We start from the raw sequence: 24,539 nt of genomic DNA, 5'->3' as shown, positions 1-24,539 counted from the left end.
ACATGAGCGTGCGTGCGCGCGCGCGTGCGCGCGTGCGTGCGTGCGCGCGTGCGTGCGTGCGTGCGTGCGTGCGTGCGTGTGTGTGTGCCAGCCTCTTTGCAGTCTACAGTACTCGTTTATGGGGGTTGGAAGCAGGATTCTCCCGTTTCTATTCACTTGATTAATCTGTCAGATTGTAGTTGCTTATGTTATGATACATTTATTAATGCTTTTTTTTATCCATTTTATTTTTCATGCTGTGGCATGTAGTATATATAAAGTATGGCATCACCACAACGGCAATGGATGAACACTAGATCTAATTTATATAAACATTTTATCCACAGAGGTTATCTTACACCACTGCATTAATTCGCCTGGAGGAAACGTGCTGCGAGATGGCTCCCTAAGTGATGTACTGTACTTGATTAGCCTAGAAAATCCCAGAACTATTTGTCAGCTGAGCATTTTGTTCAGGCAAGGACAGCCCTAGTTATATCTGCTGCTTAAGTGTGTGCATGTGTGTGCATGTGCGTGCATGTGCATGCATGTGCGTGCATGTGCGTGCGTGTGTGTTTTTTTGCACTTAAGCACTAGTATACACTATATGCAGAAGATACAAAATGTTTCTGTCGCATGGAAACCTTGTCCAAAACCGTTCACTTGAATTTTTTATTTTATTTTAATAGTAAAAAGAGCAGATCTACAAGCTCACAACGCGTCACATTGCCACACGTTGTGAGTGTATAGATCGGCTATTTCAGCTACTTTTGTGTGACACTGTAGTGTGACAAAGTAGGACATTAATAGACGAAGAATAAACATGAAAAGTTGAAACATGGAGAGGGGAGGTTTATTATGCCCGACAGCGACGAAAAGAATCAGTGATAGAGTGGGAGTCGGTATGGGAGCAAAATCAATCATATTGCATGGATTACTTCAAGACCACCCGCCCTACCATCAACACCAGCACCATCCAAACCATCTAAGTCAGTGAGTGCAATGGTCGATGAAGTACAGTACAGTACATTTCTTCTCACGTCTCTGTACCCCACGTGGAATACAGTCTATTCTCAATGGGGCGAGGGAGGGGGGGAGGGGGAGAGAGAGAGAGAGAGAGAGAGAGAGAGAGAGAGAGAGAGAGAGGGGGAGAGGGAGCTACAGTAAAAGAAAAAGGAAAAAAATAAGAGAGAGAGAGAGAGAGAGATCTCCATGGACCATTTAAGCGGCGACCCGCAGGCTAAGTAGGGTTAATGAGCAGAAGGGGGACATGCTTACCATAATTATCAAGGTTGCCGGTCCTATGAAACTCCAAATGAAGTAGGTGTCCAGACGAAGCCAGCAACTGCAATTAGAAAGAGGGGGGGGGAGAGAGAGAGAGAGATTATCAAGGGGAAGTCATAGGATGGCAGGTGACAGAGGGAGAGAGAGAGAGAGAGAGAGGGAGGGAGTAAGGGACAGAGAGCGTTGAGGTTAGATTTGTATTGTCCTGCTCAGAGGATATAAACATACATCAACTGTAAGGTTGGAGTGACACGTTGGAACGAGTACTTTGAAATCACACCACCCCCATGAGGGGCAGGAAGAGTTATGGCTACCCGTGAGGATTTTGAGGTAGATTTTAGAAGGGGATTTTCAGCTTTTCAGCGTCAATGACAGAAATGCCGCTTTCTTTCGCCGCAACATGTAGACTGCACTGGGAGGGTTGAGGGGTTTGCAACATGTAGACTGCACTGGGAGGGTTGAGGGGTTTGCAACATGTAGACTGCACTGGGAGGGTTGAGGGGTTTGCAACATGTAGACTGCACTGGGAGGGTTGAGGGGTTTGCAACATGTAGACTGCACTGGGAGGGTTGAGGGGTTTGCAACATGTAGACTGCACTGGGAGGGTTGAGGGGTTTGCAACATGTAGACTGCACTGGGAGGGTTGAGGGGTTTGCAACATGTAGACTGCACTGGGAGGGTTGAGGGGTTTGCAACATGTAGACTGCACTGGGAGGGTTGAGGGGTTTGCAACATGTAGACTGCACTGGGAGGGTTGAGGGGTTTGCAACATGTAGACTGCACTGGGAGGGTTGAGGGGTTTGCAACATGTAGACTGCACTGGGAGGGTTGAGGGGTTTGCAACATGTAGACTGCACTGGGAGGGTTGAGGGGTTTGCAACATGTAGACTGCACTGGGAGGGTTGAGGGGTTTGCAACATGTAGACTGCACTGGGAGGGTTGAGGGGTTTGCAACATGTAGACTGCACTGGGAGGGTTGAGGGGTTTGCAACATGTAGACTGCACTGGGAGGGTTGAGGGGTTTGCAACATGTAGACTGCACTGGGAGGGTTGAGGGGTTTGCAACATGTAGACTGCACTGGGAGGGTTGAGGGGTTTGCAACATGTAGACTGCACTGGGAGGGTTGAGGGGTTTGCAACATGTAGACTGCACTGGGAGGGTTGAGGGGTTTGCAACATGTAGACTGCACTGGGAGGGTTGAGGGGTTTGCAACATGTAGACTGCACTGGGAGGGTTGAGGGGTTTGCAACATGTAGACTGCACTGGGAGGGTTGAGGGGTTTGCAACATGTAGACTGCACTGGGAGGGTTGAGGGGTTTGCAACATGTAGACTGCACTGGGAGGGTTGAGGGGTTTGCAACATGTAGACTGCACTGGGAGGGTTGAGGGGTTTGCAACATGTAGACTGCACTGGGAGGGTTGAGGGGTTTGCAACATGTAGACTGCACTGGGAGGGTTGAGGGGTTTGCAACATGTAGACTGCACTGGGAGGGTTGAGGGGTTTGCAACATGTAGACTGCACTGGGAGGGTTGAGGGGTTTGCAACATGTAGACTGCACTGGGAGGGTTGAGGGGTTTGCAACATGTAGACTGCACTGGGAGGGTTGAGGGGTTTGCAACATGTAGACTGCACTGGGAGGGTTGAGGGGTTTGCAACATGTAGACTGCACTGGGAGGGTTGAGGGGTTTGCAACATGTAGACTGCACTGGGAGGGTTGAGGGGTTTGCAACATGTAGACTGCACTGGGAGGGTTGAGGGGTTTGCAACATGTAGACTGCACTGGGAGGGTTGAGGGGTTTGCAACATGTAGACTGCACTGGGAGGGTTGAGGGGTTTGCACTGGGATGTTGCCAAAAATCGCTACGGCTGTGCGAGTGCTTCTCTAGTCGAGTGGTTCTCAAACTTTTTCATGTCAAATATTGACACTAGCCTGCGGACCCCCATTTGCCAGCTAGGGACCCCCATAAGAGATTTTTTTTACGGCTCTAGCAGTGATTCTCAACCTGTTTAATTTCAAGGACCCCCAGTTTGACACGCAATAGTCTATGGACCCCCATTTAATGGCATTTCTATCTCTGGGACACCCAATTTATATTGTAAAATCAACGTTAATTTAACGGGTCCATTTGGTTCCATTTGTACACTCTCAGAGTTACAGACCCATAAGGGTCCATTTGGTTCCAAACTATCATTACCCCCTGGAACTCCCTCAAGGACCCCTGGGGGTCCCCGGACCCCACTTTGGGAACCTCTGCTCTAGTCTACTTAACAATTATATTCCCAACTCGTCCAATTCACACGTTAAATTACCGTCATTGGTAATCATTTATGGACAAATCGTTCAATTATTTCTCAGCCGTAATCGTGACTGCATCGCCACAGTGGAACCGGACCGACCCTGACATGGGCATTAATTACTCAACAAAGTGGCTCGTACAGCTCGTCGACTCCACGCTAACCGCCGACCGTACGACTCTGTAGAACGTCAAAACAATTATGTAACAAATAATTCAAATGACATGCCGGCTCACTTGACCTCCCACTTCACCCCCCTTGATCTGTCCAATGGAATGGTTCTGATAGCAGAAGAACTGTACAGTTCAGGGGGAGGGTAAGAGCACTTGATTCATGCCTTGCATGTGGCTGAATTATTCATCTTTTAACCCATTTAGACCTGAGGACGCATGTGTGTCATATTATAGCTTTAAACCCATTCTGGGCGGGAACCCCTTTTGGTGTTTTAACTAAGCATTATGTTATACTTTAGCTATTGAAAAATAGCAGATCTACAAGCTCATAGCGCGCCACCGAGTGGCGCGCTATGAACTTGTAGGTCTGCTATTTTTTTTTTATCGTAAAAATGCGGCACAAATCTTTGAATATATATTCTTTCAGAGCGAACGTTTTCTTTTATTTCGACGTCAGGCCTGAATGGGTTAATCTCCGCCGCAGCGTCACATACAGTACAGTAGATAGACACTCTCCTCTACTCTAGGAAGAATTACAGATCATACAGTACAGTAGAGAGACACTCTCCTCTACTCTAGGAAGAATTACAGATCATACAGTACAGTAGATAGACACTCTCCTCTACTCTAGGAAGAATTACAGATCATACAGTACAGTAGATAGACACTCTCCTCTACTCTAGGAAGAATTACAGATCATACAGTACAGTAGATAGACACTCTCCTCTACTCTAGGAAGAGTTACAGATCATACAGTACAGTAGAGAGACACTCTCCTCTACTCTCCAGGGATAATTACAGATCATACAGTACAGTAGATAGACACTCTCCTCTACTCTTCAGGGAGAATTACAGATCATACAGTACAGTAGATAGACACTCTCCTCTACTCTAGGAAGAATTACAGATCATACAGTACAGTAGATAGACACTCTCCTCTACTCTCCAGGGAGAATTACAGATCATACAGTACAGTAGAGAGACACTCTCCTCTACTCTAGGAAGAATTACAGATCATACAGTACAGTAGATAGACACTCTCCTCTACTCTAGGAAGAATTACAGATCATACAGTACAGTAGATAGACACTCTCCTCTACTCTAGGAAGAATTACAGATCATACAGTACAGTAGAGAGACACTCTCCTCTACTCTAGGAAGAATTACAGATCATACAGTACAGCCACATTGTCATCACCCAGACCAGTGGTTCTCAATTAGTGAGGAAAACAGGTGGTCCCTATAGCTGAATGATGGAGGAGTTGGTAACCAATTGGACCCTTACAGATCTTTAACTCATGAGTGTGAAATCACTGAAATGGAACCAAAAATTGATCTGCATTAGGTAATGTACAAGAGGTCTATAAAGTTGAGACGAATAACCATCTAAGTCCATACTAATTATCAATAATAATAATGTATAAATCATGGATAAGGGGTCAGGGCAGATAGGCCTTTTCTGGGTGAGGTCAGAATAAATTATGGATTATGGGTTATTCGACTCAACTAATGTAGAATAGCAATCTGAATTGTTACAGGGGCTCACCTCAATTGTGGCAAAACTGAATGCTTCGCAAATAACAACCAGAAATGTATAATTGCGACCGAAGGTCGCAGTTAACTAAGGAATCGTGCATTTCCCGTCAGTGTGTTGGTCGGGCACCATCAGTGTGTTGGTCGTGCCTAGGTCTCGTGACATCATGTGACATCACCTGGGATGTGGAGACCCTGATGGCATAGTAAATGCGACGTGCTGTCGCAGTTAAGCCCATATATGGAGATCCCTGATGTCATCAAAATTGGCCAGCAACTCTATATCTGACCTCAAACCTCAAACCCTTAGATCTCCATATATGGATATATGTCAGAACCTGTTATGACATTCCATATGTTGATCCTTCCCCATCCATCCTTCCTCTTCGATGTCTCCCTTTTGACTCCCTTTGTCCATTCAAATTTCAAACTCTAGACGGGCCTGCCCCAAATTATTAGTGCAGCCGGCAGCTGGCGCAAACTAGAGTTCTCAACAGGCCCGGAAATTAAGGCTCGGCCCTACCTGGGCCCTCATCAGACCCTGTACACTCAAGAGAATATCCCCACTACCACCCTTCGATCTCCATATACTGGACATTCCATATGTCTTCCGTCAACGAGGCGAATGCGTGCATGCTTCTTGCCCTCAGGCGTCTTACTGGTACTGTATTTCTTTATCTTCATCTTTTAAAAATACTGTATTTATACAGGATAAGAATACTTTATTTTTGCAGTAGGATGCAATACCAAGAGTGAGCGAGAAGATAGCAGCAGACACTGAGCTCCCAGACAGCAAGCTTGTACTATAGGAGCCAATACACAGTCGGCCACCTAACACGGGGGCATCCCACACCTACAGTACCTGACAAAATTTGACATCTACAAATGCACCAAGTCTCTGTACGTGCGTACGTCTGTAATCCTTGGGATGTTCTGACATTCTGACATCTGCATAGACTCCACATTTGGGCATAAAAGGGACACAGACATAACTGGGTGGGGCACGCATTTCCAACTTGCATCGTTCCAAGTATAGGCCAGTGCCCAACGGGCACCGCTCTAGTACAGTAATAATTCCCCAATGCGTGCTGTGTGTCGACAACACACCAGCAGCACACCAGAAGTGTTCATGATAAATAATGGTAAAGTTCTACTTTAACCCATTTTGGGCGGGAACCCCTTTTGGTGTTAGCATTATGTTATGCTTTAGCTATTGAAAAATAGCAGATCTACAAGCTCATAGCGCGCCACCGAGTGGCGCGCTACGAGCTTGTAGGTCTGCTATTTTTGAAAAATCGAAGAACGACTGACATAGAAACATAGCTTTTTCAGAAAACTGTCAGGATGTAGAAGACATTTTTAGAATCTGATCTCAGGTCAAAATGGGTAAGTAAGTAAGTAAAACAGTACTGATATTTGAAAATAAAATTTGGCATTCAAAGTACATTTTCACATAATATGTTTGGCCGCTCAACATTCAGAAACATTTGAGAAATGTTTTTCTTGCTGTAATATTTTCCCTCCAACAGACATGCAACTGGCAACTGCAACATGGTCACGCCGATAGCAGGCATAGCAAGATTGGCCTGGTCCACGTTTGTACGTCATGTCCATGTACCTGTTGACATTTCTTTGAAGCGAGAGATGATATGAGAGACGACAACAAACGTTGACTGCTCCTTTGGTGTTGCCAGGACCTGACACATCTCCCCCTCACGGGTATCAAGGAGATAACAGGAGGCAACACACACTTGCAGAACAGAGGCACATACAAATATACTACAGTATACGCACACACGCACAGAAATGGCACTCGTGTGGATCAGGGGTTCTCAACCCATGGGTCGCGACCCCTCGGGGGGGTCGCCAAATTATTTTAGGGGGTCCCCAAATTATTTTCAAAAAAAAAAAGAAAAAAAAAAGATTTATTTTTTTAATTTTCTTTTCACGATTTTTCAAAAATAGCAGACCTACAAGCTCGTAGCGCGCCACTCGGTGGCGCGCTATGAGCTTGTAGATCTGCTATTTTTCAATAGCTAAATTATAACAATGCTTAAAACACCAAAAGGGGTTCCCGCCCAAAATGGTTTAAGGTTATTGTAGCAGTCAATTTATATTGGGGGTCGGGAGGGGGCGGGGCGGGGGTCCCGAGACATTGCCAAAGCATTTCCGGGGGTCCCCGGCCAAAAACGTTGAGAACCCCTGTACTACAGTACAGTATACGCACACACGCACAGAAATGGCACTCGCGTGGATAGTCAAAAGGCTCTTTGAGGCATTGTTAATACCGTAAATGAAGCTTGAGAGCTGTATTGTTTCTCTCTAGCAGATGACAGGGATATTTACAAGACTGGCTTTACAAGGCGGGTTCTGTATTTGTTGATATATATGTCACTACTAGCACATAATAAGACTAAATCTATACCGTACCATAGGGGTGGGTCCCGAACCTCGGGACCTGCAAGCATGTACCGAACCGAACGTGCTTGGGTACCGGGTACCCATTACAATAATTACATTTCGGTTCTCTCTATCGGTTCCCACAGACACGCTGTCGCACGCTATTTATTTATTTATTTTCTTCCCTTTTAATAGACGTGCAGGGAACAGTTTAGTTTGATCTACAAGCCTACACCGCGTTGCATCAGTGACGCATTGTGGCTTGCAATGCAGATTGGCTGAGGCGGAGCTCTCTCTGCATGGAACTAGGCTCCTCTAGTCTACAGACGGAAAACGTTACACACAAACTTTAGCTGTTGGCATAATTATTAAAGTTTCTTAAAATTTTCAAGTGAAGTTTAAGGGAGGAAACTTTTTAGAGAGAGGACAGGAGTCTTGCGCCTCACTGCGCTGCACAGCATTGAATCAACATGAGACGAGAGAGGAGAGAGAAAGCGTTACGCACCCCTGTGTGTGTGTGTGTGTGTGTGTGTGTGTGTGTGTGTGTGTGTGTGTGTGTGTGTGTGTGGTGTGTGTGTGTGTCACCAGCGTCAGTTTAGACAGCTTGCCCAGTCTAACTCAACGAAGAGAGGGGGCGAAAAAACAAGAAAAACAACAAATGATAGCCGACTTTGGCAGCCCTTGTTGTGCATGCAAATTTCTGTTAGTAGCAAACCACAGCATGCAAGCCGCCTTTGTTTTCAATGGCCCCTGTTAGCACGTCGGCAAACCCATTCTCACCTATCGGCCGGAGATGCACTAGCCCCCCCCCCCCCCATTAGCGATGCTAATTTGCCCAGTCAATCATGTGTGTGTGTGTGTGTGTGTGTGTGTGTGTGTGTGTGTGTGTGTGTGTGTGTGTGTGTGTGTGTGTGTGTGTGTGCGACTGTGCGTGTGAACCGGAATAGAGAACCGTTAAGAACCGGAATCTGTACCGGACTCACAAAAATCCTAACGATACCCATCCCTAACCGTACCTCAAGTTTTTTGTTTACATTACAGTATGTCTAACCTCATGCCATATGTATACGTACGTATGTCTCAGATTTCTCTTTTGACCTGTTTCTTTCCTTTGATTTTTCTCTCCTTATTGCTCTCCCTATACATTATGCACAAAGACAGCTTCTTTGTGAGGGAGATAGCAGTTCTTATATGACGGAGGTGTAACTTCGTACATAATGTGAACAACAGAAAGAAGAAGAACATGTGAAGTGCATGGGCCAAGCAGGTTAAGACCATTATTGCTTCTTGTGGAGTGTAGTGCTCTGTGCCTTCAAACAGCAATCTGCTGCCGGGAATGGAAGATGGCGCATCGGAGCTTGTTCACGTAGGCACATAACAATGATTAACACTACCTTCTTACGAGCATGTGTGTATTCCTGTCAGCTTAATGAAACTGAAATACCACCGTGCCCGCCTATCGACGAGCAATAGCATCTCTGTTCATACACTACAAGACACTTTGTCTCTCTGAGTTTGCTAAAACTAGCCTATATTACATTTACTGAACGTTTTCATTCACAGTTATGCCCAAAGAGAGCGTTTGCATGGAAAAGCCATGCACTCACACGCACACGTGCACACACACATACACACGCACACGCACACACACATTTTTTTTTCCCATTTCATAGGAAATCAGAAAATCACAACTATAAAATGATATTATTACTTGTTTTATAACCTCGCGTCACCTCGGGTCTGTGTTACAAAAGTGCCGTGTGAACCGGTCTGGAGCGGATGACATCGTTACGTCATGTTGTAGTATTGTTTTGTAGTCATCAGGCAAGAAAAATCATCCGGAACTTCCTTTTCCCTCAAACCGGAAGAATAACAATAAAAGCTCTCGTAGCCTGCAGCTTTTATTGAGAAAAATCGGTTTGAAGGAAAAGGAAGTTCCGGATGACTGATGACTACAAAACAATACTACAACATGACATAGCGATATCATCCGCTGCTGACCGGATCATACACCCGAAAAGGAATGCTGCCCAGGCTACTTGTTTTAGAACAACACCGTAAAGAAAATGTCTCACTTTACAACTTGCAATGGGAGACTTTCACACAAAGCAGGTTGAAAGTGCGCTATATCTGCCAAGGCTGCAGTCACATTTGATCATGAACATTTCTTCTCTGCCCTCGAGGCTATAGCGCAGCACCCTTCCTTAAGCCTTCAGGTCCATGGGTTTATATCTTTAACCACATCATGTTCATGTAGCTTCACTCCTGATATTATAACTGATTATAATATAATATAATAAAACGATGACATCAGGGCCTATAACTCATATCAGACTGAAACCAGCCATAATGTGTCTGCAGATGCAAACACGGCTCGTGACTGAATTGACCTTATACCAGTGTTGATTTCGTCGACATTTCGTCAACTAAATCAACTGTAGATTTAGTCGATTAAAATCTTATGATATTTAGTCGACTAAAACTAGACTAAAACTAAGACATTCCACGTGACTAAAATGTGACTAAAACTAAACGAAAACTATTCAAGAGACTATGGGCAGTATTATGCATGTCTTAAGTACCAGGTCTTATTACTTAACTTAAGACCTGGAGGCGTGATCAATGCCATTTGGCTATTCTGAGTGGCCAAACAGCATTGACCACGCCTCCAGGTCTTAAGTTAAGTAATAAGACCTGGTACTTAAGACACGCATAATACTGCCCTATGACTAAAACTAAAATAGAAATTTGCTGCCAAAAACAACAATGCCTTATACACGCGGCCGGCGTCCATTTTGCTTTTCCAGTATACCGTCATCCTCGGGGGTTTCCCACCCCTCTGATTCAATTTGAGGTGGGAGAGGTGTGCCCCCCCCTCCTCACACGGTGTCACACCACGTACCTCTCCCCATCCCTCAGCGCTTGCTTGTGTATAATTGTTCCACCGGTGGTAGGGCTTTAACCCATTCTGACCTGAGATCAGATTCTAAAAATGTCTTCTACATCCTGACAGTTTTCTGAAAAAGCTATGTTTCTATGTCAGTCGTTCTTCGATTTTTCAAAAATAGCAGACCTACAAGCTCGTAGCGCGCCACTCGGTGGCGCGCTATGAGCTTGTAGATCTGCTATTTTTCAATAGCATAACATAATGCTAACACCAAAAGGGGTTCCCGCCAAAAATGGGTTAATTATTCACATGATGCTGTGGTTCAGGCGGTGGCAGCTATCGCCTCATCCATCACCAAAGACCATGGCTCCAAACACGCTCTCTAATGGCTGCGCTTCCGCGTGCGCCTGTGTGTGCATACGATGTCTGTGTCATTGCATGCGTGTCTGTGTGTGCCAGTGCACGCCCCTTGTTGTGTGATAAACATCTCAGGAAATAAACTGCTGATGCTGGTCTTCGTTATGTATTTTCAGATTGGTGATACAGATGAACCTGAGAGGAGACCGGGAGCTACGGTCCACTTGGCATGACACTGATTCACCAGACCGGTTTATATTTCAGAGGGATAAAGAGCTGGCCAAAATGTAAATGATTTCTCAACTCACCTCTGAAGGAAATATAAGAATGCATACAGATTACCGTTTCCCTAGCTCCGTCTGTCTCCCTAGATTGTTCCAATCTGTCTCTTTTGTCCTTCCCTGTTTTTCTTTGTCCTTCCCTTCATGGCTAATCTCTCTCTCTCTCTATCCATCTCTCTCTCTCTCTCTGCCCCTCTCGCTCTCGTGTATTTGTCTACTCGGTCACCTTCCGTCTCCGCGGCTAACAGATCCCTCACACACATCCGCTTCCACACTCTGCCCATCTCTGTGGTCTCCTCTCAGGGCCAATCATTTGGGTACTCCCTGTAAATGCTGAAGGCCTTAACCGCAATAGCCCGACATTCATCCAGCCAACAGCATCTCTTGGAGTTAGCATTTTTCACTGTCAAAACAATGTCAATTCAGCACAAGCGCGCTGCTTGAGTAACTGTTCGGCATCATTAAAAGTTGATGATGGAGGTATCGCTGCAGGAGAGGCTTATGGAGCCAAACCATTGTCAGTTTGTTAGCAGTATATTCGTCGACATAGATACACACAGACAAGGCGGGCTAAGTGGAAAAAGGTTGGAAATCATAAAACAACAACAACATGGCATTACTAAAACATCTCTGTACTATGTGGCTGTTGTTCTGGTGCTAGGTCAGATAAGGGAAAAGGGACTCTAATGACCCACCACATCGACCACAAGAGTTAGTCTCACAAAGTGTTCAGAGTCATCTGGTTTGCTCTTTGGAAAACAAAATGATTTATTCATCAATAAACTCAGAAATTCAGAAATTCAAATTAATTCTGAAATTCAAATTGACTTGTGGAAACCACACAGTGCCACTTTAAAGAGCTCATGGAGTGGAACGCAGAGGTCAGATCATGACAAGTGGGCTGGATAAAAGTACTGTATACAGATTTAATGTTCCCAGGTTGCAGAGTCTGTGTGTGTGTGTGTGTGTGTGTGTGTGTGTGTGTGTGTGTGTGTGTGTACTGCATTAGCGTAGTTGGTGAAACCTCACACGACTTTTGGAAAGTTCGCAGCAAAGTGGTAGTCCAGACATTTCGCTATGATTCAGTCAGCAAGATATATATATATATATATATATATACACCATACAGTACCTGTCACATTAACAATGCGCCCCCAAACACACTGCAAAGTTCACTCAAAATGTCACATCCAGATATCCACTTAATAATGTTGTAACCCTTCAGCATGACTTTCTAGTAGGAATCGCTTTTTTTCCCCTTCCACAATATTTTCTGGCGTGTTTGCAGAAGTGGCGAGAGGTCCATCTTTTGAGGTAACTTAAGGTAGCTCAAGGACAGCTCTCCCTCCTGGGGCAACAGATAAGCAGTTACAGCATTACAGTGTTCTGTTCCCCCCCCCCCCCCCCGCTATACAGACATTGGTCCGTTCCCTGCTAAAGACAGTGTTCTGTCCCCCCCCCCCCCCCGCTATACAGACATTGGTCCGTTCCCTGCTAAAGACAGTGTTCTGTCCCCCCCCCCCCCCCTATACAGACATTGGTCCGTTCCCTGCTAAAGACAGTGTTCTGTCCCCCCCCCCCCCCCCCTATACAGACATTGGTCCGTTCCCTGCTAAAGACAGTGTTCTGTCCCCCCCCCCCCCCGCTATACAGACATTGGTCCGTTCCCTGCTAAAGACAGTGTTCTGTCCCCCCCCCCCCCCCTATACAGACATTGGTCCGTTCCCTGCTAAAGACAGTGTTCTGTCCCCCCCCCCCCCCCCCTATACAGACATTGGTCCGTTCCCTGCTAAAGACAGTGTTCTGTCCCCCCCCCCCCCCCCCTATACAGACATTGGTCCGTTCCCTGCTAAAGACAGTGTTCTGTCCCCCCCCCCCCCCCTATACAGACATTGGTCCGTTCCCTGCTAAAGACAGTGTTCTGTCCCCCCCCCCCCCCCCCTATACAGACATTGGTCCGTTCCCTGCTAAAGACAGTGTTCTGTCCCCCCCCCCCCCCCCTATACAGACATTGGTCCGTTCCCTGCTAAAGACAGTGTTCTGTCCCCCCCCCCCCCCTATACAGACATTGGTCCGTTCCCTGCTAAAGACAGTGTTCTGTTCCCCCCCCCCCCCTATACAGACATTGGTCCGCTCCCTGCTAAAGACAGTGTTCTGTTCCCCCCCGCTATACAGACATTGGTCCGTTCCCTGCTAAAGACAGTGTTCTGTTCCCCCCCCGCTATACAGACATTGGTCCGTTCCCTGCTAAAGACAGTGTTCTGTTCCCCCCCCGCTATACAGACATTGGTCCGTTCCCTGCTAAAGACAGTGTTCTGTTCCCCCCCCCGCTATACAGACATTGGTCCGTTCCCTGCTAAAGACAGTGTTCTGTTCCCCCCCCGCTATACAGACATTGTTCCGTTCCCTGCTAAAGACAGTGTTCTGTCCCGTCCCCCCCCCCGCTATACAGACATTGGTCCGTTCCCTGCTAAAGACAGTGTTCTGTTCCCCCGCTCCAGATCAGTGTTGTTTTTGGCAGCAAATTTTGATTTTAGTTTTAGTCATGGTCTCTTGAATAGTTTTAGTTTTAGTCACATTTTAGTCACCTGGAATATGAGGAATGTCTTTGTGTTAGTCTAGTTTTAGTCTACAAAATCTACAGTTGATTTAGTGGACTAAAATGTATTTTGGCGTGCCTTGTAATGACTGTTTTAACACTTGCTGAAAATAGCCGATCTACAAGCTCACAATGTGCCACGCTGCGACGCGTTGTGAGCTTGTAGATCGGCTATTTTCAGCATGCAACCAAGTGTAAAATGACTTAGACTGGATCTCTTGTCCACTAGTCCCTTCCTAACATTTTAGTCTAGTTTTTATTTGTTGACAAAAAACTGTCAATATATTTAGTCTTAGTTTTAGTCACCATAGCTTAGTTTTCATTTAGTTTCCAGTTAGTTTTCGTCAGTGGAAAAAGGTAGTCGACGAACATTTTTTCGTTTTAGTTTTAGTCGACGAAAACAACACTGGTCCAGATGCTGTTCCGTTACCCGCTCCAGATATAGTTCCATTCCCCCGCTATAGAGGCAGTGTTCGTTCCCCCGCTACAGCTGTTCCCCTTCCCTCAAGAGCAGGTGTTCCATTCCAACGTTACATACAATGTCCTGTTCCCTGCTACAGTCGGTCTTCTGTTCCCTGCTACAGACGGTGGTGCACTGTTCCCTGCTACAGACGGTGCACTGTTCCCTGCTACAGACAGTGGTGCACTGTTCCCTGCTACAGACGGTGGTGCACTGTTCCCTGCTACAGACAGTGGTGCACTGTTCCCTGCTACAGACGGTGGTGCACTGTTCCCTGCAGCTACAGACCTGTGTTCCATCCCCCATTACAGTCAGTGTTCTGTTCCTTGTGTCCTCAGTAGCTCAGTCGGTAGAGCTCTCGTCTTTGGACCACAAGGTCTTGTACTGTTTTTTGACAGTACATTTTGTATTTTAGTTTTAGTCATAGTCTTTTGAATCATTTTCAGTGATTAGTTTTAGTCACATTTTAGTCACCTGAAATGTTCTAGTGTTAGTCCAGCTTTAGTCGACGCACGCACGCACGCACGCACGCACGCACGCACGCACGCACGCACGCACGCAGACACACAGAGATGTGGCGCATTTATAGTAGGATAAGATTCCTTTTAACTTGACTGCCAGATCCTATCACACAGTGATTTGGCGGCCCCCTGTAGTAACTCAGTACCACATGATCGCAGCTGTTCCCTGTGACAAACAGACAGTACTCACACTCGGTCGGTGCCGTAGCTGCGGTAGTCGACGGCGGCCGACACCGCCACGATGAGCGCGGGGACCCCGTAGCCCACGAGGTAGAAGTAGCGTTTGCGCGAGTGCTCGCTCTCGAACACCTCCACCAGCATGATGTACAGCTGCACGCCCTCCAGGAACATCCACGTGAACGCTGCCAGGAAGAAGAAATGGAGCAGGGCGGCGAAGACGGCACACGCAATCTGTCGGAGGAGGAGGAGGAGGGCAGGAGGAGGAGGAGGAGGGCAGGAGGAGAAAGAGAGAGAGCGAGGACACAAGGAGAGAAAGAGGAAGACAGGGGAGAGCGATTAGTTTGTCGATTAGAGCCAGATTCATATCGTCAATCATCAGTTCCAATTCACGAAATCACATTTGAGGCATTCAGCCGGCCGTCATAAAGGATTAACAGCCTTGCTCCAGGGCACAGCGTCACTGACAGAGCGTCGGTGACAGAGCACAGTGCTGCTGTGAGAGAAATAACGACGTTAGCAGCCTCCGCTGACCTCGACCAGTGCTTTCTGCCTCTCCAACAATTAGCATTGCTAAGTCTGGGCCAGCTTTGTTTGGCAATTGTTTGGGTTGGATGTTTGCCTGCAGTGATTGGCGAATGGATGCTACAGCCAGCAAGGCCATGTGGTCTTGTTTGCCATGGCTGGCATAAACAGAAAGCTTTATGAAGAACTGGAGTCAATAGCCAGTTGGAGCCTGCATTGCATTATGCCCCCTGCGCATGCACGTCTGCATGCACGCACGCACGCACGCACGCACGCACGCACGCACGCACGCACGCACGCACAGTGGTGCTACAATTGCATGTCAGGACCCAGCGAGGATGAACAAATACTGTACACACACACATGCAAGCAAACATGCACGCGCATCTCTGTACAGTACTTGCATGGCTTGATGCAATTATATGCAATTATTGGCACAATTGAACATAACTGGGGTATTTTGTCACAGAAATTGAGTCAATGAAATAACTAAAAGGTTCAGTGGACATTAATTGTAGTCCAGGAGAGTGATCTTTAAGATGTCTTTCTGTGAATCATAATTATCCATAAAATGTTATAGTCCGGCAGCCGACTTTTTTTTAAAGTGGGAAATTTGGTATATAGGTTTTCTTGTGACCCTACCATTAACATCCTATGGCAGGCAAAAATGTCAAACTTTCCTTTTGCTTTAAGTAGCATGTGACATAGGGGGTTTTCATGATTCTGAATCCATTCCAAGCATTAGTTTTGCACAAAAAACACTCCTTGGGCTAAAAGCAGCCATAGCCACTTGCCCAAATGCGCCCAAAATGTGCTGACCTCATCACATTTGTCATGACGTCTTGAAAAATGTTCGTCGACTACCTTTTGTCACTGAGGGAAACTAAATGGAAACTAAATTAAAACTAAGCTACGATGACTAAAACTAAGACAATATATTGACAATTTCGTCAACAAATAAAAACTAGACTAAAAGGTTAGGAAGGGACTAGTGGACCAGATAAGATCCAGTATAAGTCATTTTACACTTGGTTGCATGCTGAAAATAGCCGATCTAAAAGCTCACAATACGTTGCGCTGCGACGCGTTGTGAGCTTGTAGATCGGCTATTTTCAGCAAGCGTAAAATCAGTCATTACGATGTCAAAGATCGACTAAAATCGCATGACATTTAGCCGACTGAAACTAGACTAACAGTAAGGCATTCCAGGTGACTAAAATGTGACTAAAACAAAACTCAAATTATTCAGAAGACTAGGACTAAAACTAAAATCAAAATTCGCAGTCAAAATCAACACTGTGTGACATTTGTGTTGCTGTCAACTGTATAATCAGGGATGGAACACGTACTTGCACAATAGATCCTGCAGTTTTCTCTCAAGGCCAATCAAAGTATCATTAGGCCATGTGGCACGTGGTTTCATGTACTGTACCGGCACAGCATGGCAGTAGAGGTGACATATTTCACCTGTCTACGACACTATTAGAGAGCGCACAATTCATGTTTCAGTCAGACAACTCTTAGAGTGAATTTAGAATGTATATTTATTGAGCATAATTGAGCATAGATATATGAAGCATAGATTGGCGTCAGGGCTCTGTCCCTATTCATTCCCTGTAACATTAACATTTTAGTTCAGTTATAAAGCCAAATAGAATTACAGGGAATGAATAAGACCCCCATGCAGGGGGATCTAGAAACAGAGCCTACATGTGGATGCTGGGGAGGCGGTGGGATTTGCTAAAACTTCATGAGCAGCAGGTTAGCAGCAAGCAAGGCAGGGAGACAGCAGCAGCAGCAGCGGCACACGTCCGCACAGCAGCTGAGAGATGCCAGGAATGAGCAGGTAGGCAGATAGGTTTAAATAGCCGCTCTGATCAGGTAAAGAGTGCATGAGACTATAGTCACCTGATCAGGTAGGCACGCTCACGAGTTGTCTGCCTGAACTAGCTACGCAAGCTTCACATCATTAATGGATATTCTGCAAACTTATCCACAGAAGTACTAAAAGTCAGCAATTCTGTATGATAATAATTGGCCATATCTTACTAAAATCTACCATTTTGTATAGCAGTACAAAACAGTGTTTACACTTCAAAGAGACCACAAGTGTTGGGAGGTGAATAAACAATACATTGCTTTCACACGCATAACAGGCCATCCAAAGATGAAAAGCTGAGGCAAAGTGAATTTATAGCTCCATCATAATCACAGACACAACTGGGAATATAGGCCAGGTCCGAGCCTGATGGACGGTTTCTCTTAGCATTTCCAAATTACTTGTTTGGGCTTTCCGATTCACTTCACTCAGCAGCCCTGATGCCATCCTTGATTATAATGGAAATTAATAACCCAATATTTATATTCAAGGTTTATGCAAGGCCAATTGCAACATCACAGTTTGCAGTACTTTACTTTGGGTAAAGATTGTGAGTCATAAAAAAAAGAACACATTGTGCAAATTTAGGTCAAATCACTGTAGGATCCCAATAGATCGGTATAGAGAATAATGTGTACCAGAAAGGCTGCAACGAAAACCACTTTAACTATTATTTTATACTTTAGGTCTACAAGCTCATAGCGCGACACCGAGTGACGTGCTTTGAATATAATATTCTTTCACAGCGAACATTTTTAACTAAAATCTTTGCTTCTGGGAGGTCCCTGGAACAAAATAGTTTGAGATGGGGGTCGGTGGCCAATAACATATAGTTTTTTGGCTCCTTGATATATAATAGTTTGAGAAACACTAATATAGAGACTCTGGTCTCAGGTCTTAATTCTGTCTTTACGAGCATGTACGTTGCTGGCAGATAACGTCCCATAGCTGGGGGTTACGAGTATATTTGGCGCAAATACAGTTAATCTCTGTCCTGAGCGTCGAGCGTTACTATTTTGATAGGACCGGAGACCTCTGTTTATGCCGCTCAGGGTGTTAATGGTGTTAATGTAGCATCATCATCCCTCCCCCTCTTACCGGCTGGTCGGCCCGGTTGATCCCAACCAGGAAGAGCGACTCTGCGATGAAGAGGCTGACGCACAGGTTCTTGTGGATGGTGTTGCGGTCGCTCTGGAGACCCCGGAAGAAGCAGAAGGTGAAGAGGCTGATGAGCAGGCAGACCAGGGACAGCAGGATGCCCACCCACGTGATGACGTCCAGCAGCATGTCGTGGACAGGGTCTGTGTTCTATGGAAACAGGACAGGAAGAAGAACAGCACCGTTGTCATCACATCAAGGCAACCCAAATGCAATAACATGCCACAATGACAACAAAGGGGAAGAATGGATGTCATGATGAGACACCGAAGGACAGAGTGGTGGTTGCTTTTCAGCCAGTCCAATAGGGTTGTAGTGAAAGAAGAGATGAAAGAAGACATCTAAAAAATATAAATAGAGCTATTGCTGGTGGGGAATGGAAATGTCTCTTTTGGCACATAATAAATATCATATTTATTGCCAAAATATCAGCTGAATACAAACAAGTTTTTACTGGTACTAATAACACAACTTTATTTTTTTAAATCACCAAAAAACAAATAAAAACATTCAACCCTCAACCCTTGTATTTATTCATTCAGCATTTGTCCTCAACCCCTCCAATAACCCTCTACATAGCGAGCCACATGTGGCAGATATAAATCATGAATTAGATGATATGAATGAATCCAAAAAGCCCCCTGTCTTTTCCTTTGTCAGTAACAAAACCAATTAATGGCACTGGGGGCCACAGGTGTCTGAGACCAGCACAGCGAGAATACCATTATATTGCAACATGGTCAATCAATTTCATCATTGCTTTTAGACAATGTTCTCTTTTCAGAGAGTAATTTGCCACCATGGCCAGTTGCGGGCACTAAAAAGTGTCCCGCCGGCAATAAATACACTGCTTTACGGGGGATAAGGACCAACAGTGATTCCACTGCAGCCGTGAAAAGAGAATTTACATCAAGCCGTAAAAAGCCAAGTGCACAGCGTGCTGCTTGGAAAAGAAAGATGCAAAAGGCAACAACAACACACCCCGAAATGTCAGTTTGGTGCATAGTGGCGGACCGGACCCCAGTGTTGTGCTTTGTTAACGAAACGCTGACAGCACCGTACTCAGAACATTGCAGTGCAGAGTAGGGCATTAAGCAACTAGTCGACTAGTTTACTAGTCGACTAGTAAATCCACTTGTTGGTACTAGTTGACTAGTTGATAAGAAAAAAAATAAAAGTTTATTTTTTTCCCCCGATTTTGTAGGCCTTAATATCAGGTAGATTATAGTTATAGTCACCATGTACACAGTTTTTCAATGTACAAATATTTATTAAAAATAAATAAATAATAATAATAATTTATTTTATTTTTTACATAATAGGTAGTTAAACAACTAGTCGACTAGTCAACTAGTAAAAATGACTAGAAGTGAATGCCCTAGTGCAGAGCTGATTTCGTCAAAGGTTTACACTAGTATAGACACATGCACGGTGAAATCAATTTACCTCTGAAAGTGTGGACGTGGATCCACACCCGTATCCGTATGGGTGTGTTCCATACTTTCAATTATAACATTCCAGATTTTGCTGTCCGTGTGCCAACGGGACATCTTCTTATTGATAATCGTCAAAGTTAGAAACGCTGTCCAAAACCACAATACTCTTTACAGATCTCATTAAAGAGACTCCATCGCACCGCCCACAGGGCCCATCAATCTCTTATGCACTCATCACAAGATTGCAAATAGGCCCTTTGAGAAGGGGCTGATGACCATTTTGCTTGATCAGCAAGGATATATGGATGTCCTCTGAACAATTTTAGTTGACACAGCCAAAAACTGTCAACGTGTCACCAAAACAGTGTTGTACATCACAGCCCAAAGCATATTCACAGCTGGCACTTGGTAAAAGTAGAATATATTAAGTATTCAAGATAAGTACCGGTATTCAACTTTTCCGCTCCACTGTCCTTTGTCCAATAATAATCAGTAAACACCCAAAGAATAATATGTGTGCGTGCGTGCGTGCGTGCGTGCGTGCGTGCGTTGCGTGCGTGCGTGCGTGCGACCGTGCGTGCGTTGCGTGCGTGCGTGCGTGCGTGGTGCGTGCGGGGAGAAGGGGGGGGGGATATGCTTGTCAAGTTGTAGGTAGAGAACATGGCGAGAGCGACATCTTGATGTATTAACTTTAACATAATTACTGCACCCAAACAATTTGGTCAGCTTCCTTACATTCTTTAATTTCCCAGAGGAATCCTCCTGCTTTACGGTCCACTGGGCTTTGACTTAAAATAAAGGGGAAGAAAATTACGAGAGGATTTACCGTTTATACCGTTCTTCCTGCCTTCAAAATGACAGTGATCCCTGCTGGGACTCAAGACATGTTTGGGTGGAACTCAAGATTTGATTACATCGCTGAATACTAAATGAAGCACATGACAGGTACCATCTCACTATATGAGGAGAACAAATAAGTTCAGGCTTTAGGCATGCGAGAGACTATACACACACAAGCCAGCGACTGCTATTATTACTCCGACTACTTGGTCGGCCTTAGCCAGGCTTTCAAAAAGGCTGCTCCACACACAATGCTCTGCAGTGGTGTAAAGTCACTAAGTACATTTACTTAAGTAAACAATGTGAGTACTTTTTTCTACCACTGCTGCTGTGCCATGAGCTCACTGGTCTTCTGTAAATGGTGCATTTATATAGCGCCTTTATCCAAGGCGCTTTACATAGATTGTGCATTACATTCACCCATTCACACACACATTCATACACCGATTGCGGCGGGAGCCATGCAAGGTACCAACCAGCACATCGGGAGCAATTTGGGGTTCAGTGTCTTGCCCAAGGACACTTCGACATGTAGACAGGAGGAGCCGGGATTCGAACCGCAGACCCATGGATCATTGGACGACCTGCTCGACCTCTTGAGCCACAGTCGCCCTGTGTCACTACCCCCAACATATGAGGTCTTCTCTGCTCCACTGTCCTTTGTCACTATACCCCCAACATATGAGGTCTTCTCTGCCCCACTGTCCTTTGTCACTATACCCCCAACATATGAGGTCTTCTCTGCTCCACTGTCCTTTGTCACTATACCCCCAACATATGAGGTCTTCTCTGCCCCACTGTCCTTTGTCACTATACCCCCAACATATGAGGTCTTCTCTGCTCCACTGTCCTTTGTCACTACCCCCAACATATGAGGTCTTCTCTGCTCCACTGTCCTTTGTCACTATACCCCCAACATATGAGGTCTTCTCTGCCCCACTGTCCTTTGTCACTACCCCCAACATATGAGGTCTTCTCTGCTCCACTGTCCTTTGTCACTATACCCCCAACATATGAGGTCTTCTCTGCTCCACTGTCCTTTGTCACTACCCCCAACATATGAGGTCTTCTCTGCTCCACTGTCCTTTGTCACTATACCCCCAACATATGAGGTCTTCTCTGCTCCACTGTCCTTTGTCACTACCCCCAACATATGAGGTCTTCTCTGCTCCACTGTCCTTTGTCACTATACCCCCAACATATGAGGTCTTCTCTGCTCCACTGTCCTTTGTCACTATACCCCCAACATATGAGGTCTTCTCTGCTCCACTGTCCTTTGTCACTACCCCCAACATATGAGGTCTTCTCCGCTCCACTGTCCTTTGTCACTATACCCCAACATATGAGGTCTTCTCCGCTCCACTGTCCTTTGTCACTATACCCCCAACATATGAGGTCTTCTCTGCTCAGATCACACAGTACGAGGTCTTCTACCTCGTACTGTGTGTATACGAGTATGAGGTCTTCTGCCTCCTCTCGCTGTCACTTGGTTCCCACAGGAGTACTTGACGGGGCCCGAGCGTCTGGTGCCTCTAGCAATGACATTCTGCGTGCTGCTAACTCGCCTCGACGGTGTAAAGAAGGGGGTTGGCAACCTTTTTGACATGAAGTTTGTTTTAATTTTCAAGATAGTCAGTGTGCCATACATAACTAGGCCTACATTAAGTTTAATTACGACACCACATCAAAATGAAATATTTCCATCTTATTTTGATTGTCCATATTTATATAGGCCTATCAACCTTTATTTTTCTTCTTTCACATGAAGATGTAGTGATCATTAGACAATAACACACCTATCTCCCAGATATATCCCTCCCCAGTCAGAGTTAGGATGTTTAATGGCTACATTTCCGGTTTAAACCAAATTCAATATTCATGTCAAGCCGAGTTGTGGTTCAGTGTGAGCTTCCCTACTAGCTCCTACTACTTATAGGGCGGCGTTGGCTCAGGGGTACAGTGGCCGGATGGTAACCGCAAGGTTGCCAGTTTGAACCTGGGCTCCCCCAGAGTTAGTGTCGAAGTGTCCTTGAGCAAGACACTGAACCCCTAATTGCTCCTGATGTGCTGGTTGGTGCCTTGCATGGTTTCCGTTGCCATCGGTGTATGAATGTGAATGTAATGCACAATCTATGTAAAGCGCCTTGGATAAAGGCGCTATATAAATGCACCATTTACCATTTACTAGCATCAGTGCCAGACAGGAGAGCTCACAGGCTGGTTACAAGTGAAGCAGTGGTTCTCAACCAGTGGTCCTTGAGGAGGTTCCATGTGGCAGAAGAGTTGGTAACCAAATGGACCCTTATAGATCGTTAACTCTTGAGAGTGTGAAAAGAAACCAAATGGACCCATTTAATTTTACACTCTCAACAGTTAAATTATTGTTAAACATCTACATTACTTAATTTACCAGAAGTCTCCACAATTAGAGAAGAATTGTTATTTTGATCAAAGTTTGCCTGTTATTTCTCCTACGGTTGTGGACCAAATCTTACCAACGATGACAAGATAATTTATTCCAAGTCTTGGGTCTGAAAGGCTAAATCTGTGGTCTGTGGCTCAAATGCTGAATGGACCTTGATATGAAAAAGGTTGAAAACTACTGGTGTAGAGAGTCTCTGTTGTCTCTGTTCTAACTAGGACAAATCAAGTGAATAGTTATTTTATTATTATTATTATGATGAATAAAAGTCCTTGAGCTTTGTCAAAGCAGACTCAGGTCTCGTCACCCCTACAACAGGGCAGCACAGGAGATGCTCAACTCCACCTCTGAGGACATCTCCAGAGATGCATGGCTGGCAGCAGCGTGGAAGCAGGAGTGGGGAGTCAGCCGGGCCCTCCCGCATGCATCGCTACATCTGGGAACCAGGAGATGGCGCCATAGGAGGAGATGACCTACCTCGCCGGCAGTGGACCACACTGAACCGCTTAAGAACTGGGGTTGGGCGCTTCAATGCATCAATGCAGAAGTGGGGATTGGCGGACAGTGCGGCATGCGAGTGCGGTGACCCTGAGCAGACCGCCGACCATATCATTTACACCTGCCCCTTATACAGGCCACCCTCGGAAGCCAGCCTCTTCGACCTGGGACCAGATATGTGGGCGTGGCTCCACGACACCGAGTTGGACCTCTGACGTTACACGAAAGAAGAAGCTTTGTCAGATAACAGTCACATACTGATGTTTGTTCAGCCTCTTCTTGAAGGCATGACAACTAGATGTAATATCCCCAACAACCACAGGGGGAAAGGCTGTTCCATATTGTTGATGGAAATGGTCAGTTCACTCATCCCATAGCCTGCAGGGACCCAGCCTAATATAATATTAATAATATTATATTAGGCTACTAATAACTTATTGTGGAGGATAGTACTGTATTAGTTGTGTTGTGTTTTCTTTTCATCTCTCTCTCTCTCTCTCTCTCTCTCTCAAAATGTACCACACCACAGACCCATAGCCTGGACATGGACCCATCAGCATGTGTTCGAGAGGTAGGAAGGAAGCTCAGCTTAGCCACTTGCAATATTAGTCCACTCCAGATGAAACGGCATTTGGAGAGTATCTAACTTCCGTGTCGTGGCATATTTCTCAGTGAAATAGGACAGGCAGCCTCATGGGACATAACGGGAGCAATTTGATTTGAATGTTGAAAAGTGTGGCATAACAATATGGAGAATGACAGTTGAAGATTGACTGGATGCGTGAATGTCGTGCTAGCATTGGTTTAACCCATTTTGACCTGAGATCAGATTC

General features: G+C 45.5%; 1 protein-coding gene across 5 annotated transcripts in view; it reads right to left on the bottom strand.

Moving 5' to 3' along the window:
- The window catches only part of LOC306913665 (adhesion G protein-coupled receptor L3), a 347,671-nt gene that overhangs the window by 26,550 nt on the left and 296,582 nt on the right, over nucleotides 1-24,539 (bottom strand). For all 5 annotated transcript variants that reach the window (XM_079490459.1, XM_079490461.1, XM_079490462.1 and 2 more), the window contains 3 exons: nucleotides 18,451-18,660; nucleotides 14,962-15,182; nucleotides 1,258-1,324 (listed from right to left, as the gene is read on the bottom strand). In XM_079490459.1, coding sequence (XP_079346585.1) covers nucleotides 1,258-1,324; nucleotides 14,962-15,182; nucleotides 18,451-18,660 — 498 coding nt within the window. The remainder of the gene's footprint in view (nucleotides 1-1,257; nucleotides 1,325-14,961; nucleotides 15,183-18,450; nucleotides 18,661-24,539) is intronic.

The sequence above is a fragment of the Electrona antarctica genome (assembly GCF_951216825.1).
Source record: "Electrona antarctica genome assembly, chromosome: 21".
NCBI lineage: Eukaryota > Metazoa > Chordata > Actinopteri > Myctophiformes > Myctophidae > Electrona > Electrona antarctica.
The sequence above is the reverse complement of the archived record's forward strand: the minus strand, read 5'-3'. Positions and strand labels throughout refer to the sequence as shown.